This window comes from Falco punctatus (genome assembly GCF_963210335.1).
Source record: "Falco punctatus genome assembly, chromosome: 14".
Classification (NCBI taxonomy): Eukaryota; Metazoa; Chordata; class Aves; order Falconiformes; family Falconidae; genus Falco; species Falco punctatus.
In genome coordinates this window covers 21,656,770-21,673,625 of record NC_137594.1, presented here as the reverse complement: position 1 = coordinate 21,673,625, position 16,856 = coordinate 21,656,770, and the positions used below count along the sequence as shown (strand labels likewise).

Genomic DNA, 16,856 nt, shown 5'->3' with positions numbered 1-16,856 from the left:
CTTCTGAACAACTGCCTACAGATTAACTCCCCCATGCAGGTCATGCAGCACTGCTTGGATTTTCTCTTCAAAATAATCAACATTTACTATTTCCAGCATCTCCCACAGTACCAGGCACCTTCCATAAAAGGGCTAAAAATTCTGAGGCACTTCTGAATCAAGTGCCCCACAGCAGGAATATTTCTTTATAGGTTCCATCAATTAAGAGCTGGCACCTGCCCTGAAGCAAAGGCATTTCTGAAGCGGAGGCTAGTCATTACCTAGAAAGGAGGAGGAATTATTCCTTCTTCTGGGCTTGCTAAGCTCTTGCTTCCATGAGCACCTTCAGCAATGCTGAGCTCTTCTTCCAGAAGGTAGGCACCTGGTCTGCACAAATAATCCACACCTCTCTTCACGTATACTTGCGTCTTCGCCTTGGGCACTGCTGCTCGCTTTAGACAGTGTGATTGGCCTCCTCCAAAGGTTATCCACAAACAACCACTCAATCCTTGAAGGCTTGGCCTAATCCAGGTGTCATTATAAAGTATATCTTACACAAAATGATAACTTTATCACATCACTACTTGCCCTCCCTTCCAAGCCAGTGGTAAGGGAATTAAACTGTGGCCCTTTGTGCACCACAATTTCCTTGCTTGGTTTTCTTTCTTTCAGTCTGTTCCTGATCCAAGACAGAACTTCATTTCTTGCCTCCACTGCTCACATTTCTTTATTAGCTCTTTGCAAAAAGCCTTGATTGGAGTCAAGTAAATTACTTCTGGTTTCTTTCACCTATTATCTGCTAGCATAGTCATAAAGCTGCTGTAATTAGGAAGGCTTGATCCTATTATATGCAGTTAAATTAGGTGTTACAGAATTCTATTTTATTCCCTACTGTTTTACAAAGAGATAGCACAAAGGACAGCAGCTGTGAAAAAACAGTCATTCACATAGACATTAAGAAAAACGGACCTAAAGAGATCATCTTTAAATTGAAATGGAGTTTTCTAAGCTTTGCCTATGCTTGGCAGATGAGTGATGAGATAGTAATTGCCCAAATTTACAGCACAGCTTGAGCAACGCTGGTATCATCAAGATGTGCACATGAATGATGTTCAAGCTTGATGGACATGTGGACGTGACTAATGGAAAATGACTGTCAAAGCAGCCTTGGAAGGGCAGGTGCCAGGAGGAAGGGGTACCTGCCAGGGTGGCTGGAAGTGCAACCACTCCAACTGAATGCAGGGTGGTGCGAATCCATGGGCTGAGAGATGACCACAAATTAAGGAGAAATTCTATTTATTGCTCCAGGAAATAAGACTTTATGGTGTATCCCACGGAGAATAGGCAGCTCATTTTAATGAGATGACAGATCGCTGTCAGCAGCTCAACCAGTTTTGTTTCTTCCACAGCACTTAAGCGATCCTCCCTCTCCAGCAAGGCTTCATCTTTTTCAGAACTGAGGTGATCTCATGTCAGTCTCATCAGTCAGTTGATGATGCATAATAATCATTCAGCTCCTCCGCAATGCACTTTCAGTTTCTTAGAGGTTGATCTTTTCTTACACTTCAAACTACTCCTTGGCATCCTTTCCTGACTGCTGGGCCAGGTGAAACAGGCATGTTGTAGGTCAGCATTTGTACCCTGGGAACTAGTGTCTGCTCCTGTCCACTTACACATGCATTCACTCGTACTGGAGCCCTAGGCTCTGTGTGGAGTGCAAGTCCCCCACCTCTGTGCGGGTTACTCAAAGGCAGGCAGGTGGCATTTTATTCTTGGGCCCTTGGGCAGAAGACAGGGTTATATCAAGGACAATATTAGCACAGCGCACAGTACCGGGAAGTCGTTAATTGCTTGTATGGACCAACGTCGCCGGGCAGAGCGAGGAGACATCTGTATGTGAAAACGTTATACCCAGGAAAAGGGAAGAAAGACACCAAGAAAATTAAAGACAAAGGTAAATAAACTGAAAAGTGCCCTGAACCAGCAGAGTAAAAGATACTGTTCCCAACGGTTCTGTTACACAACGAACAGTTGCAAACCATGATCCCCGCTTTCATTCACACACAATTGTACTATACAGCATTACCTACAGCCCTGGTAAAGCAAGGGCTGCTGTGTCTGTGCCCCACACCAGCCTCTGTGGAAGTCTTTGGCAACCACAAATCTGGACAAAGTCTTCCACACACAACGTTGTATTACTGCAAGAAGCACTGAACTGTTTCATGTGACCTTCATACCATGATTTGACAGCAGAGCAGATGACAACACCCTGGTGGCCCCACATGCTAGGCTCCTACTCTAACCAGTTTTACTCCTCTTGGCTGAAGAGGAAGGCAGCTAAGTGCAAACAATGTTATTTTTAAAACAGCTGTCCAGCGTCATGGCACAGAAATCTGCAGGAAGCTAAAGAAACACCCCTGCTTACTCAGATATCTCTTCAACGTCCAGCATCCTCCAGGATTTCATTCACTGGAAGCTGCAGTAACTGTTCACTTTGATTTTAAACAATAAAAGCCACATGTCAGGATATTAGAAGGGATGTAGAGACCTGCTGCTTGGCAGGGCCATGTGGAAATTGTCATTATGGGCCGAGGAACGCATTCAGATTGAGTGAGCAACCAAATTCACTGACTGACTATGTAGAATAGCTCCAAAGTAGGCTTTCATTACACATCTGCAGACATTTCATTAAGTACTCAATGTAGTACTATAGCAACAATAAACAAAATATTACTGTGCACATACTTGAAAAAATTTTCTGTACTGGTCTGTAAGAGTCAACACAATAAAAAGGGTTATTTGTGTCATGTGCAATGTATTTTACATTTCTTTCGAGCTGAGGATAGGCAGTCAGAACCTTCAGCCTCTACTTTCCCTTGCAACTCACTGCTGGGAGAACCCTGCAGTCAGGGAGATGGGGGGTGAGGCTGGCTGCAGGGCCCCCCAGAAAGAGAGAGGAGAAGACTGCAGCCTTGTGCTACAGGTTGCTCCACCAGGCCTCACAAGAAGAGGAGAGGAGGGTTAGCTGAAGGAAATTCGGTATAGTGGAGAAGCAGCAAAACTAAGCTCAGTCCCCCCACAAAGTCCTGTTCTCCTGCAGGCAGCCATGGCTGCCAGCCTGCGCTCCCCTGGGCTGGGAGCTGGAGAGGTCTGCAACCAGGCAGGCACCAGGGAAAGCCGGAGGGATGTCCTCAGAAACAGCCGTCCCCAAGCCCTGCCAAATTCCCTGATGGGAAGAACGGGGACACCACTGCCACTGCCTCTGTGTACAGCTGTCCTTCAGGCAAGGATGAGCTGTCCCCAGGTTCCCCCATGAACAACCCTCCGACCTGGGGGAGAAAAAACACAGCCATGGCACCTTCTTTAGAAGATATCCAGGTTTGAAACGCTGATGGCATTGCCACAGTATAGATACAGTTATTCCTTTCTGCTGACTACTATTGAGTGAGGGTATTTTGAGGAGTGAAAAAGAGGGAGGAAGAGAGGAGGAGTGTGCATGTGTGAATAAAAAGTGAGAAATATATATATATATAGATGTGTGTGTGTGTCTCTTGAGCGTGTATATATATACACACATATATTTACATGAGCACAGAAAGGCTCAGTGTCAGATTTAGTTTCATTTTGGTTTACTAAGGACATCTCTGCTGGGTTTAGCAGCTCCCCTGCCTCCATGGGAACATGACGTATGCCCTGTCTAGCAATGGGTAAATTCCATTTGTTTGCTAATGGTAGCGATGCCAGTGGTTGCTACATGGGATTTAAATACCTGGTTATTGCTGACAAATTCAGTTTGGGGGCTGAAGTTATATAACATGAGTTTAACACATAAAATTTGAAATTTTATATAATGCAAATATAAAAACTGAGCTTCAGAGCAACGGGTTAACTAGACTCAAGAGTCTGGGCTTTTTGAAATCCTCACAACAAGATGACATAAAAATATGTAGCATTGATCTAACACAGGCCATGATATCAACTGAAGAATCGTAAAACCTTTGCTGAAGGGAGATACAATCTTTTGCTTGTTTGTTTGTTTTAAAAACTATTTCAACTGCAAGAACATTTGAGCTAGCTCCCTGCTAGGGCCCTTACACTTCTTCCAATCCAGCATGTAAGGAGATAGCTTGGCAGGCAGAAGGGGAACAGAGGAATTTTTTCTGGCTTTCAGCAGTTACAGTAACATATATGCTTTGTTCTCTCAATTTTTTTTATCCGTGACAAAAATCTTGTCGCCATCAGTACAAGGGCTGGGGAGATAGGTCACATGAAATTGCACCAAGCTGCTTCCACGTGTAATTTTCAGCCTCGTCTGTCATCTTAGAGAGCTGCGTGTCAGAGACAAGCACGCTGCAGAGGACAGAAGTAGCTCTTTAAATAAACTCTCCTGCCGGCAAAGACTAGAACAGGCTGTAATTCTTATATCAGGCAGCACCATTTTCTCTTCTCATCAAAAAGAAGTTTGTGTGGGGAAAAAAATAAAACACCAGAACGGGGACTCCGAGTGGCTTCTGGGGCCTGCACGGAGGCAAAGCTTGCCATCGGGACAGAGGCTCTCCCCATGGCTGGTAGGTGTAAGGACTGACTCACATCATGCAAGGAGGACACAGTCCCAGAGGGGTCAGCTGTCATGTCCAGCAATACTGGAAAATCAAGACCTCTTTCCATGCCCAGGAAGGATGAGAGCTCAAGGCTTGGAGTTTCCCTCTGCTCCTGGGACAGGAGTTCACACGCTCCACTGCAGCAGAGTGCAGACAGCCCTCAGCTTTCCTTGGGGTACCTGAAAGCTCTCCATTGCTGCACCAGATTAGTGGCCTCAGCATGGCACTGGGGAAAATACCTGAATGCCCTGAATTCTCAGGTTCTTGATGGAAGCTTACCGCATTTTTGCAAGCCACTTCACCCCCTGCTGAAGCACAGAGAGATTCTGAGTAAGCTGCATGGCTTATTGTTCCCGCAGCATCTGCTCCAGGCACACAAGGCTCTCAGCTGCTTCAGAACTACCCTACGGCCACCCCAAAAATACCAACAGGTCCTCCTCACCCTCTGTGTCACAGAAGGAAACAATCCCACTCTCCTGCAAAGCCTTGCTTGTAAACAGCAATGACAGCAAGACCTATACCTAAACCAGAAGCATGTGGACTGAGAGATCTTTGGAGAATCATGTAGGAATGTTTTTTTGTTTTTAAAAAAAAAAAAGTCCAAAGGGGCACATATCCCTGAAAGAGACACCTGTAATAGAAATAACCAAATATACCCCATAATCCAGGACAGGTTGTCAGTGAGCTGCAGAAAGCCACAACCCTTTGCAGCTGTATACATCTGGGAGTACAGAGAAAAGCAGAGCTCCCCACATGTACTTATCTGGAGACTACAACTTCTTAAGTGCAAGATTTTAACCCTATGTAATGCGAAGGGAGACAATGTAATGCACTGAAGGAAGCTGTGATGGTCAGTGTAGAGAAATATCAAAATAAGCAGGTCAAATGCTAGAGAGGATCAGTAAAGTAGTTACTAATAGGAGACAAATCCATTTGACATTTTTACAGAGCTGCCTGTAAAGAGATGCCTTATTGAGAAGAATATGAAGCTTCTGTTACTAGCAGTGTTCACAGCTATAGGAAAGGAATACAGCTCACAAATGCTGAAGTGTTAGGAAAGACTTTTTGGTCTGGTACTTACCCTCTCTTTGTAGTAGAAGGAGCTAATGGAGACCTGCTCCTTCTCGCTGCGTGTTGGGCTCCCACTGTACAAACGCAGGTTGCCTGGAGTCTCTGTGCGGATCTTCATTGGAGTAATGAGGCCACTATGGTACGCTGATAAAGCTGACAGGGACCTGGAAACAAGAGAATACACTTTCAGGAGCTTTCACCCACCAAACTGCTCTGGAGGCTCACAATGACATCTCCAATAACCCAAGCCGCCAGCAAAGTTTCAGGTGTTTTGAAAGAAGCCTCTGCTGAGGGCCACTGATGCAAGACAGCAGGCTGTCAAGGGCACAGCAAACACCAGAGGTCAGTAGCTCCAGCACAGAATCTGATATTCTCCTGCTTTCCTGCCCAACACACCTCAGATGCGACACAGGGTACTCACCTGGGTGTGGGCTCCATCGGGGACACCGCTCGGTGCATGGTCATAGGTCTCGTGAAATACACCAGGTACCCTGAAAAGACATGACACGACATAAAGATCACACAACCAGGAGTAGATTACCCAGGGGTGGTTTACACAGGGAAACCTGGTCATTTAAGGTATCAGTCGAGGGGCTGGGTGCCTGTCCACTACCCTAAGTGCTTTTAAACTGCAAGTAAACAACCACATTTTTTCAACCCTAATCCCTTCCCTACAAAATCATTAAAGAGCATGTTTCAGTTGAGAAGACTGTCTTAAAAGCACCATCTCAAGTGGCTTACAGATGTTAGAGAAAAGACAGTAAAAGAAAACGAACAAATTAATGTTCACATTTTAACTCTTCACCAGAACTTGTCAAGCACTGATATCCAGAAGCAAGCAAGGTGATGTTTGGCTACAAAGAGAAACCATTGCAGCTTGTACAACTCTCCTCTTCAAAAGGATAACCCCAGCCACCTGAAGCCAACTCCAAAGTGCTGCCTCCTCACAAGCCTTACCACGTTTGTTAGCATCTCTGAGCCTACTCAGTACAATACTACTCTCTTTCACTTTTGCTGGGAATTCGGCGAGGCCTGTTTGAAAAGCAGCTTTCAGATCAAGCTCAGATGGGGATGTGGTCAGGCCTGGAGGAGGCATGCTTGCATCTGAAACAGCTCGGTGAAACTTTATAGCTCTTACTCAGACCGCAACCTGTTTTTTAAGGATGATGTTTGCACTGTACACTCTCCTGGAAAGCTGGATGTGATTGTACCCCATTGCCCATCTAGGAGAAGTTTCCCAATGACCTCAGGAAAGCTACTTTGGACAACTGCAAGGGTGCAGAATGAGAAAAGAGTGGTTAGTAACAAGAATATGGTTTCAGCAAGGCGTAAGTTCAACCCCAAATAACAGGAATTTTTTGAAGACTGAGCGCCAGAGTATGTTCAGCAATTTGATGCCAGTAGGAGAGAACTAGGCAAGGAAAACAGCTATTCCCAGTCTTCTATAAAAGAGAGGTCTGTCAATGCCTCCGGCATGCCACAAGCCAAAGCCCCTCTCTTCAGCTAGCCCTGGATTTCCAGATCCTAAACTCCTGCATACAACACCAACTGCAAACAGTTGCTAACTGGTCTCATTATCTACGAATTTATCACAACAGCGCTACTCTAATACTATTTCTTACTTGTTGCATGGCAGCAACCAAAGCCTTGCCTTGTTCAGAGGCAAGTGTTCCCCAAGGCATTACAAGGATCATTCCCCAGGTAGCTGTTGTAACATATCAGCGATGGGGCTAACCTGCACCACAGAACCTGGCTCCAGAGGTCCGTGGAAATGGGATGTTAGAGTCCTGGTAGGAGCCATAGGCATTGGAGACCCGGGCGAACGTGGGCAAGGGGGGTGTTACGGAGTTTGACAAAGCGTAGGGATTGCTGGAGGTGCTGTCCTCTTGGTTCTGAAACAGAAGTACCCAAGGTCACACTCCGGCTGCCACAGGAAGGAAACCCAGCTGGAGCACCAGACATCGCAGTGCCAGGCAGCCTCACAGAAGTGCTCGTCCTCTGAGCCAGAGCAGATCAAGCACAGAGCATGGTTATTGCCCAGGCTGCAAAATCACTTGCAAGCTCATTTACCTTTGAGGAAAGGGCTTCTCTGGCTGCTCGTCCAGAGATTTCTCTCCCATCATAGCAGTCTTGAAATGCAGAGCTTAACTTGAGGTGAAACAGTGGGAAACTATACAGAAAATCTGTCCCTCAGACTCTGGATACGACTCTCAAGACCGAGCTGAGCTAAACCTGACCTCAACGGCACAAGTGAGACAAAGTCACCTTAAATAGGAATACCACACAGCTGTGGGGAGTCAAATGCTGGTTGGGAGTCCTGAAGTGAGGAAGGCAGGTGGTGTGAAACACAGGGGGGCCTCTGGCCATAGGAACTTCGGCAGAAATCTGCACTTATGTAGATAAAAGGAGGGCTACAGCTTAGGTCTAAAGGATAAAAGGAGGGCTACAGCTTAGGTCTAAAGGAATTCTTTAAAGGTACTGGTGCCTAGCTTGAGTCATCAGATTTCCATACAATGGAGAAATTAACCGCTGAAACCAAACAGAATTAAGCCTTCGCATGTAAATAAATAATTTTAAGAAGCCCTTTATTTGTGATGAATAAACAAAATCTCTCAGAAAAGAAACTTGAGGAGACTCGCCAATCTTTTCCTGCATGCTAAAAACACCCACTCCAGTACACTTCACCCACACACAGACCTAATACCTGACACTGCAATGCTGAGTAGGTATCACAGATCTCTCAGCTAAGGGCAGAATGTGACTTGGATTGTATCATCCCTACAAAACCTCAGCACAAGGCTTCAGAAAAAACAGACTTTCACAGCTTTTTTTTTTTTTTTGTAAGGGAAGAAAACAAAGACCTTAGAATAGGACTAGCGGGATCTTTGACTAGAAGCGAGGAGGTAAAGACATCTGCGACTGCCTTTCAGACACAAATGAATCCCTCAGCTCCCTGATGCCTCTTATCATCTCTCATAGATGAAAACCATGCCCTGGCGATCAATGAGATATACTCTGAGCTGGGAGGCTACCACGCACCACTAAGATGCTCCAACACCCAGTCATTCCTGCTAACTTGAATGCTAACTAACATTCCTGCTAACTAACACGGCTAACAGTGAGCATGCAGAGCTCCCCAGAGCAGCAAACCTTCAGGGACTGATTTTCAGAAAAAATCCACATCTAATCGTCTGCTCAGTTTTCTTCAACATTAACCAGAAGTGCTTACACAAATGTAACTGCCAGTCACAGGGGTCTATTTACAGTCTAATGAGGCTGGACTCTCACTGCAGAGTCAGAAGTGTGGGACGTGGGAGAAGACAACAAACTTGGGCAGAAAGCCCATGCAGTTTTCCATACCACAACAGACTCCAGCCAGGAGACCAGCTGACGCAGGCAGGGCTCCAGGCAGCTCTGGTTCCGCTTCACTTTCTGCAGAGAAGTGTCTTTCAGTATCTGGAATACATACAAGACACAGCTTGAATCACGGTTACATCCAGTTTCCCCCCACCTATTTTTATCTGCAGAGCAACTAAGTTGCCAGGATCCAGAGAGACCAAAGACATCCTCTAAGATCCAATGGAACCACAGAGACTCACTGGTCTGGTGTCTGCTTTAAGCTGCGAGCTTTGATCAGAGCACTGAAGGTTCACCTAGATTCAGGATGCTCTGAGCCAAGATTTGGTCTTCCATACCACTGTAGCCCATACATTCCACACCAGTTTGTGGCAAACTGGATCAATTTTTTTTCAGGAAGGAACCCAAACTGATCCATCAGATTGCTGCTGGAGAAAGGATTTCATCAGCAACAGGATTTCCTACAGGAGACGATCAAACACCTGGCCTGGAATTAGTGGGGCCCATGTAAAAACTCCCCTCATTTTTAAAGCAGCTTGTAGAGGACAGCCGGAGGCAACATCCCAGCTCAAAAACATTATCTTTCTGCAGCTGGATGCTTAGATGGTCATTTTGTCTATTATGGGGTTGGGGGCAACTGCATGATGAGAAGGATGTCAGGGATCCTCAGGCAATACACATCATATTGGAACAGAGCAGCAGTGAAAAACACATGTTTAAAAAGCACCAGCAGAGAAAAGCAAACACCAGGCTGCAAGGCCAACAAAAATGCTACCCTAGGAGCTCCACAATATATCAGTTCAAAGTGACATGTGGTATGTCTTCGGTAAAGTCAGATGTTTTATTGTGACAGTAACTTAGACACTAAGTGTCCAGCATTTGTACATTTATAAGGACAGTGTATACTCCCCACACACCTTCAGCAGCTTTGCCTTCATGGAGGCAGTAATTGAGGTTGGGTTGATGAACTGGAAGGATGGTGCAGCATTATTGGGGTACTGGACAGGGAACATCACCAGCATCCGGACTCTGTGGTTGCCACAATGCACTGACACCGTACAGCTGCGACTCACTGCATCCATCTGTGAGGAAAAGCAATTGCTCTGTAGTTAGATCTCCAATGACTTCTAAACTTATAGTGGCTTAAATTCATGCTGAGGGGCTGATTCCTCTGCACACCCATAGAGGAAGTCATGCTGTTCTTAAGGGCAGCGAACACAGTGACAGCAAAAAACCCCAGGCAGATGGAGACAGACTGTTCACACCAGCAGACAGCTAGTCCAGCATGTGGAGACCACAGCCCGCCCAGGCAGCACCAGGAATCAGGCTCTGCCCCCAACAGCCACTGCACCCCAGCCCACCTCACTGGGCCACGGAGAGCTCCAGGCCCAGTACAGCAGTAACAGGCACCATCTAAGATCATATACTACTGTCTTAGAAAACTACATCAGGGCCATGCTAAAAGCTGTGAAACTACAGTGGTGGCAAAAGGAGATGGGCAGCTGCCTCAAGCCGCCCATCCCAGCACAGTGTTGTGCCTCCAGCCAGCACAGACCAGGGTCTGGTGTGCAAGGGAGATGCCAAAACTGAGGGAGAGAGTGCAGGGTAGGGAGAGCTCAGCAGGTGGGTTTCCAAAACAGTCAAAACGAGATCAGTGGTGCATGTAGTGCAACAAGTCACTTCCCACTCTGCAGCCTAGGCAGGGAAGAAAACACTGTCCAGCCTTCTTGGGACCAGCCAGCACTCTGACTGTGCTGAAACACTTCCCTCATTCCCAGTGTCTGGGATTACCCTCTTTGCTACTACCCCTGGCCAAGAGGATCTCTACAACTCAAAATAAACCTTGTTTACAGATGGCAGTCACTGCAGCAAAGAAGGTTCCCCTCTACAGGCTCTGACGAGCCAGCCTGCCCACATCGCCTCCTAACAAGCCAGCAGAAGGAAACTCTCTACCTCCACATTGACATTTCGGATCTGCACGTTGATCAGTGAAAACTCCTGCTGCAGTGTTTGAGGCAGTCCCAGTTGGTCCGTTTTCTTTCCCACCAGGGGGTCATTCAGGAAATCTTCTTTTAAGGCTGACAGGAAAGATGGAGAACAGTTTGAAACAAGCTATAACGGACAGATTTTTGGCACGCGATGCCAGGAGGGAGCCAAGACAGCAGGCTTTCCTCTGCTCTGCTGACACATGGAGATATGAGTTTTACCTGGCAAAGACCTGTGAGCTGGAGGGTCTCAGCTGTTGTTTAGAGGCAGGCTTCTGAGCCTTGCTCTTCAAAAAACCAAATCTGTCTGCACACAGGTTTCCCAGGAAGGTTAAGAACCTGCCTGTATTCTGCACTGCCCTAAATGGTCTGTCTCTACTCATTTGAGATCCCTTCTCCTCCCTGCGCAGTACTGCCAGAGTCACAAACAGCTGAACTAGAGCCTCTCAGTTCAGGGGGAAAGAACTGCTGCCAAAGCAGTCTCCAGGAGGAGCTCTGGCCTTTGGGACTCAGACCCCACCACCCCTGGCTTTCAGGGAATGCTTCCGAAGCAAAATAAAGCTTTGGGAGAGAGAAGGGGGCAATTCTGGCCCTAGCAGCGGATTAATTAATTTGTAGCAGCCGTTTGCATTTTAACATTGCAAAGCACTCTACTGTTTTAATGGCCTTTAAAGACTCATCTAAATGCTGGGTTTAGCTTGTCCGGTTCCAACACTTTTCAGGACAATAACCCCTGAAGGCCAGAACACATTTAAACAGCCAGGCAAGCACTGCAGGACACAAGGAATTATGGTTAATAGAGTGAACCTGACTGAGTTTCAGAAGAATTAATCTCTGCCTGTGTGCTCATTCCTCCCTTTTGCCTCGTATCTTGCTATGTACCCCCAACAGGCCAAGGGCAGCTCCTTCTGAGGAGTGTTTTGCTGGGGCACCACTACCTAAGATGATCAAATGTATTTTTTGATGATGGTGCCAATGACACAAGGGAAGTCCCGATTATTCAGCTGTCATAGTCACACTTGCAGTATTGCATTGCACAGACTACTCCTAGCAAAAAAATAAATTACAAGAAATGCAAAAAGCTGTCCTTTTACAGGTATTTGTCTAAAAGTTACGACTTTGCTGCTGGGACAAATATATCTGGTTTTACTGCTGCCCAGTGGGTTGCTGAACACGGATAGGTAGGATGCTTAGCTACTCATTCCTGTTTGCGATTTTATTATAGTGCTTAGATATACTTCACAAAAGGGAGCTGAAAAGGGGATTAAAGGAAGATCAGTGGCTCTCAGGGAAGATAATTATTTCTAGCTCAAGGCACCACATAGCTTACTGAAAAGCCATCTCTGAGGTTCCCGATATGGGCAGTACCCTCCCTTTGTCTTCTCCTCCCATTCCCTTGCAATCAGTTTCTAATCCCTCAAAGCCCACATATCTGTATAGATTCCTAAAGATCTTTTATAGGCAGCAGCCAGTGAGGAGAGCTGCACACTGACGACACAGCTGGTGGGCCTTCCAATTTATCTGCAGAGTGCTGTTCTCTTCAAACATCCCTGAAGTGCTTTACTAATATAACATGGAGACTTTTGTCTGCAGTTGAAATGCAGTCACCTCCAGGGTGAAACATCAACAGTCCACAACAGCTTTTAGGCTAGAAATAACTGAAATTCCTGCCTAGGGACTTGCCTGTGCATTAATCCTGCAGTCATGGTATTTGCAACAAAATCTACCCTGCTACAGAAAAGCCATTTTCATTCCCTTTGGCTGCAAGGGAAAACACCTACCAGTCCGAACCAAAGCCAGACCCACACGGAAACCACATAGGGTGTATGACCGTGACCTCATCAAGGATAGTAAAAGAGTTAACTCTTCTCTGTGGAAAAAGAGAGGCCAGGCAGCCAGAATAACACTTAATGCTCCCACTGGAGCAAGAGAGGCTGTGCTTCCTCACGCAGTACTGCTCATGGGTAGCACAGGTGGCTGAGGCTTTTCTTATCATATTATAAAGCCCTGACGCAGACAGAGGTGCTGACAACTTTTAGAAACCTCTTCTGCTGCCACATAGGACAGGTGGCAGAGGAGAACTTCACGGGGATTTGCTGGGTTGGCATCTTCCAGTTAGGAAGAGATGCCTTCCCTAAGGGACCTCACAGCTGGCTCCTTTCTCAAAGGACAGATATTAGACCACCTCCTCCCCTTCTCTCTGGTTTGTTGGCAAGTTAAAGAGAATGAAATCACTTTCCTGCAAGCCCCTCACCTGGGGATCCATTGTAGCACCCTGCTACAATACAGAAAGGAACCGTGCATTTAAACCCAAGCTGACACAAAGGCATGGGAGCACCGGATTCTTATTCCTCAGTATTAGACAGCGAAATCTCTTTAAGACAACTTTTTCACATGCACATCATCACCATGGGTCTCAGCTGCTGCAATCTCTTCTTCTTCACTAACACCCTGAATGTTTAACCTGGCCAGCGCCTTAACCACACAAACCCTCCTTCGCATTCCTTCCTTGTACGCCTTCTCTTCCATAAAGCCAAATCAATGCTTTCTGTTAAAGCCTCCGACCCATTCCCACCCACCCATATAGTACCCAGAATTTGGAGATACCATCCCTCTCCCTCTGCTCTGCCAGCCTTCAGGCACCTTTCATCAATACCCAAATAAAAATGCATGAGCTCTCTCCATACGACTTCTGCTGGATGGGAGAAGGCACCAGCAAACATCTCCGTGTTAGATGAGCTCACGCAGTTAGCTCACCCCAGCAGAAGTGTTTAGGCACCAGGCGTGATGTGAGCAGCTCGTGTCAGAGTGCCTTACCACATGCTACCCTCTTCTCTCTGCTTAAACTAATCTAACGGTACAAGACCTATCAGAGCAGCTCCAGAGGAGGCCACAAGAATGGTCTGAGGGATGGAACACCGCTCCACTGAAGAAAGGCTGAGAGTTGGGGTTGTTCAGCCTGGAGAAGACAAAGCTCTGAGATCTTATCGCAGCCTTTCAATACTTACAGAGGACTTATAAGAAAGATGGAGAGAGACTTTTTACCAGGGCCTGAAAGTGACAGGACAAGGGGCAAAGGTTTTAAATGAAAGAGTGCTGGTTTTGAATGGACATAAGGAAGAAATGTTTTACACAGAGGATGGTGAGACTGGCACAGGTTGCCCAGAGCAGCTGCGAATGCCCCATCCCCGGAAGTGGTCAAGGCCAGGCTGGATGGGGCTTTGAACAACCTGGTCTTCTGGAAGGTGTCCCTGCCCGTGAGATGGAGCTTGGGACTAGATGATCTCTGAAGGTCGCTTCCAACCCAAACCATTCTATGAGTCTGTGAGTTAAGAGCCAGAACTGACTTTCTGGCTGCCTTATTTTTAGCAGCAAGCCACAACTATAATCTAAAAAGAAGGCAATTAAATGATATTAGTGACAAGGAAGAGCTTCGTTTTACAGATAGAATCGTTGTGTTAGAGGAGGAAAAGCTTGGCAGGATGATCCTGGGAAACCCCTAGTGTTTTCCCTCCTCCCAGATGGGGAATCCATTAACCTTTGAAACTGCAATAGTTTGTGCTTTGCCTACGTTATTTTCTTATGCCAAGATGCATCTTCTTCCCAACACAAAGACAGCTGGTGTTTCAAGTTCCATGACCCATCGCTCGTCTCACCTTCCTCATCCCCATGTCCAGAGTTATGCTGGGGCTCCGAGTCCTGGGGGTGAAGGGTCTTGTCTGGCTCTGGCAGGTGAGAAATCCCATCGATGAGGTCCTCAACTCCATCCAGGATATCATTAGCACACAGCTGAAAAGAACAAACACACCCATATGGTGCACAACAGAAACCAAGCTGTGGAAACAGCCATCACTAAACAACTCGTTTCTCCAGGGAGCTGGATATGCAAGGTCTGTCTGTCCATGCAACAGTCATGACCAAGACCTCGGCATTGTTTCTGTGACAAAACCAGGTGATTTTCCACTTTCCAGCATCCTCAGCTCTGTCACCTCAGACAGCCCAGCCAAATCTCCTACTTGCTTACAAAGCCACTTGATTGACAGGGCCAGTCTAAGTAACAGAGGTTTTACTTTAATCAAAACGAAAGCTGATTTAACTTTAATTCCTTGAATTAATTTGTCAAAACTGGATTAAGTTTTTAGATCAGATGTAATAGCAGCACCCTTTCTGCTTTTGATATTTACATTCCAGTACGATCTAGGGACCGAGGTACATTACTAGGGGCCCTAGTGTTCCAGGTTCTGTATCAAAAAGAGACCATGAAAATTTAGTATTTTAAGTTCAGCACAAGAAAACAGGGATGATGAAGAAACAGGGAGGAGAAAGGAAAGGACAAAGGTGCAATGCAGCAAGTTACAGCATTGGTCACCAGCAATGTGCCATCAAGTATGTAGTTTGATCCAGACAAAGACAAGGACAACAGAGCAGGAGTCAGCAGAGGAATAGTAAAGGCTCTGACATGGATGAACATTTGATTTAAAGACAGGAAAGAAATCGATTATTCACAAATATATCAGGTAGGAATAAAGGGTCATTTTTTCACAGAGAAAGTTTGTTACAGACCTGCAGGACTTCTGCAGGATCTGTGCTGGGACACATGCTTCTCAACATATTCATTAAAAACCTGGAATAGGAGGTGAATAGCGACATGACCAGGTTTGCTGATGCCACCAAGTTTTACAGGGTAGTAACAAGAGTGGCTGAGTGCAAACAATCACAGAAGCACCTTACTGGAGTAACTGTATTAACATGAAAGATGAACTTCAGTTCAGATAAATATAAAGCAAGGCACACAGGGGAAAAAATGGCAAGTTCAAGCTGACTGAGGGAACAAGGTGTAGAGGCCAGAATGAGTCCATGTTTTCATGGAATTATGCCTGACAATTTAAGGAACAAACCAAGTACTGAAAATTCTTTGGAAAGAACAAAATTCAGATCCCCATCTCAAAAAGTCTACAGTAGAACTGAAAAAAGGTCGTGGAATGCAAAAGGACAATCAAAGACCTTGTACAAAGGATAAAGTAAATCAAGACCTTTTGACTTGAAAAAGGAGATCTATGGAATTACCAGTGGCACAGATAAGATGGCTGCTCATTTCATCTTCGGTGTAATGAAACCAGCAGGTTGTAAAATAAACAAATGAAAGGAGCTGGTTTTCCACACAACATGCAGAAAGCCAGGAAACTCCTTGTCAATAGGATTTTTAAGATGACAAAAATTTACACATGTCCAAAAAGAGACAGAACAAGTCTACAGAAATGAAACTCCTAAAGCTCTGTCAAATACAAAGATGCCAGACTCAAAGAGCCTCAAAGCTGTAAACTGCAGGAGGCTGGCAGGGCATATGAAAGAAAAATCACTAGATACTTGCCTCGTTCTTATCTCCTTCGAAGATACCCACAGCTGAAGATGACACAGGGCAATATGGACCATTGTGGCCATATGAACCTCTGGTGTGACCCAGCACAGCTGTTCTAGTAACGGCATCAACAATTTGCAACTGCTGCCAGGCAGCAGAACAGGATTCACACTGCTTGCACCAGGCTGAGAGGCAATGGAAACAAGGGGAGGAAGGGGAGGGCACCATCCCTACGTCTACCTGACACCTAAAATGCCAAGAGTCATACAGCCTTGCAGCCATGGAGGTGGCATCTTCAGAGGCAATGCAGGCAGTAACTGATCTCCACCTTCCCCGAAGACTTCTACCCTTACTGTTATGCAACAAAGCAGCCTTGCACTTCTACAGCAGCTTTTGAGGCACAGAGAGGCCTTATCACAGGTCTCCTTGGGGATGTTTCTGGGCTGGAGCTGAAGAGGAAAGTGAAGTGGCAGCTGGGTGCTGTGTCTGCAGCTCTAGGATATC

The 16,856-nt window shown here is 46.1% G+C and overlaps 1 protein-coding gene across 6 annotated transcripts in view; it reads right to left on the bottom strand.

Moving 5' to 3' along the window:
* WDR59 (WD repeat domain 59) overlaps positions 1-16,856 on the bottom strand; it is a 51,225-nt gene that overhangs the window by 14,291 nt on the left and 20,078 nt on the right. For 4 of the 6 annotated variants that reach the window (XM_080410937.1, XM_080410940.1, XM_080410941.1 and 1 more), the window contains exons 12-19: positions 14,650-14,782; positions 10,962-11,086; positions 9,926-10,090; positions 9,012-9,107; positions 7,387-7,543; positions 6,073-6,142; positions 5,662-5,815; positions 1,813-1,869 (exon numbers count right to left, since the gene is read on the bottom strand). In XM_080410937.1, the coding sequence (XP_080267063.1) occupies positions 1,813-1,869; positions 5,662-5,815; positions 6,073-6,142; positions 7,387-7,543; positions 9,012-9,107; positions 9,926-10,090; positions 10,962-11,086; positions 14,650-14,782 (957 nt within the window). Of the gene's footprint in view, positions 1-1,812; positions 1,870-5,661; positions 5,816-6,072; positions 6,143-7,386; positions 7,544-9,011; positions 9,108-9,925; positions 10,091-10,961; positions 11,087-14,649; positions 14,783-16,856 lie in introns of those variants that run through there. The other 2 variants (XM_080410938.1, XM_080410942.1) reach the window with 2 other exon arrangements.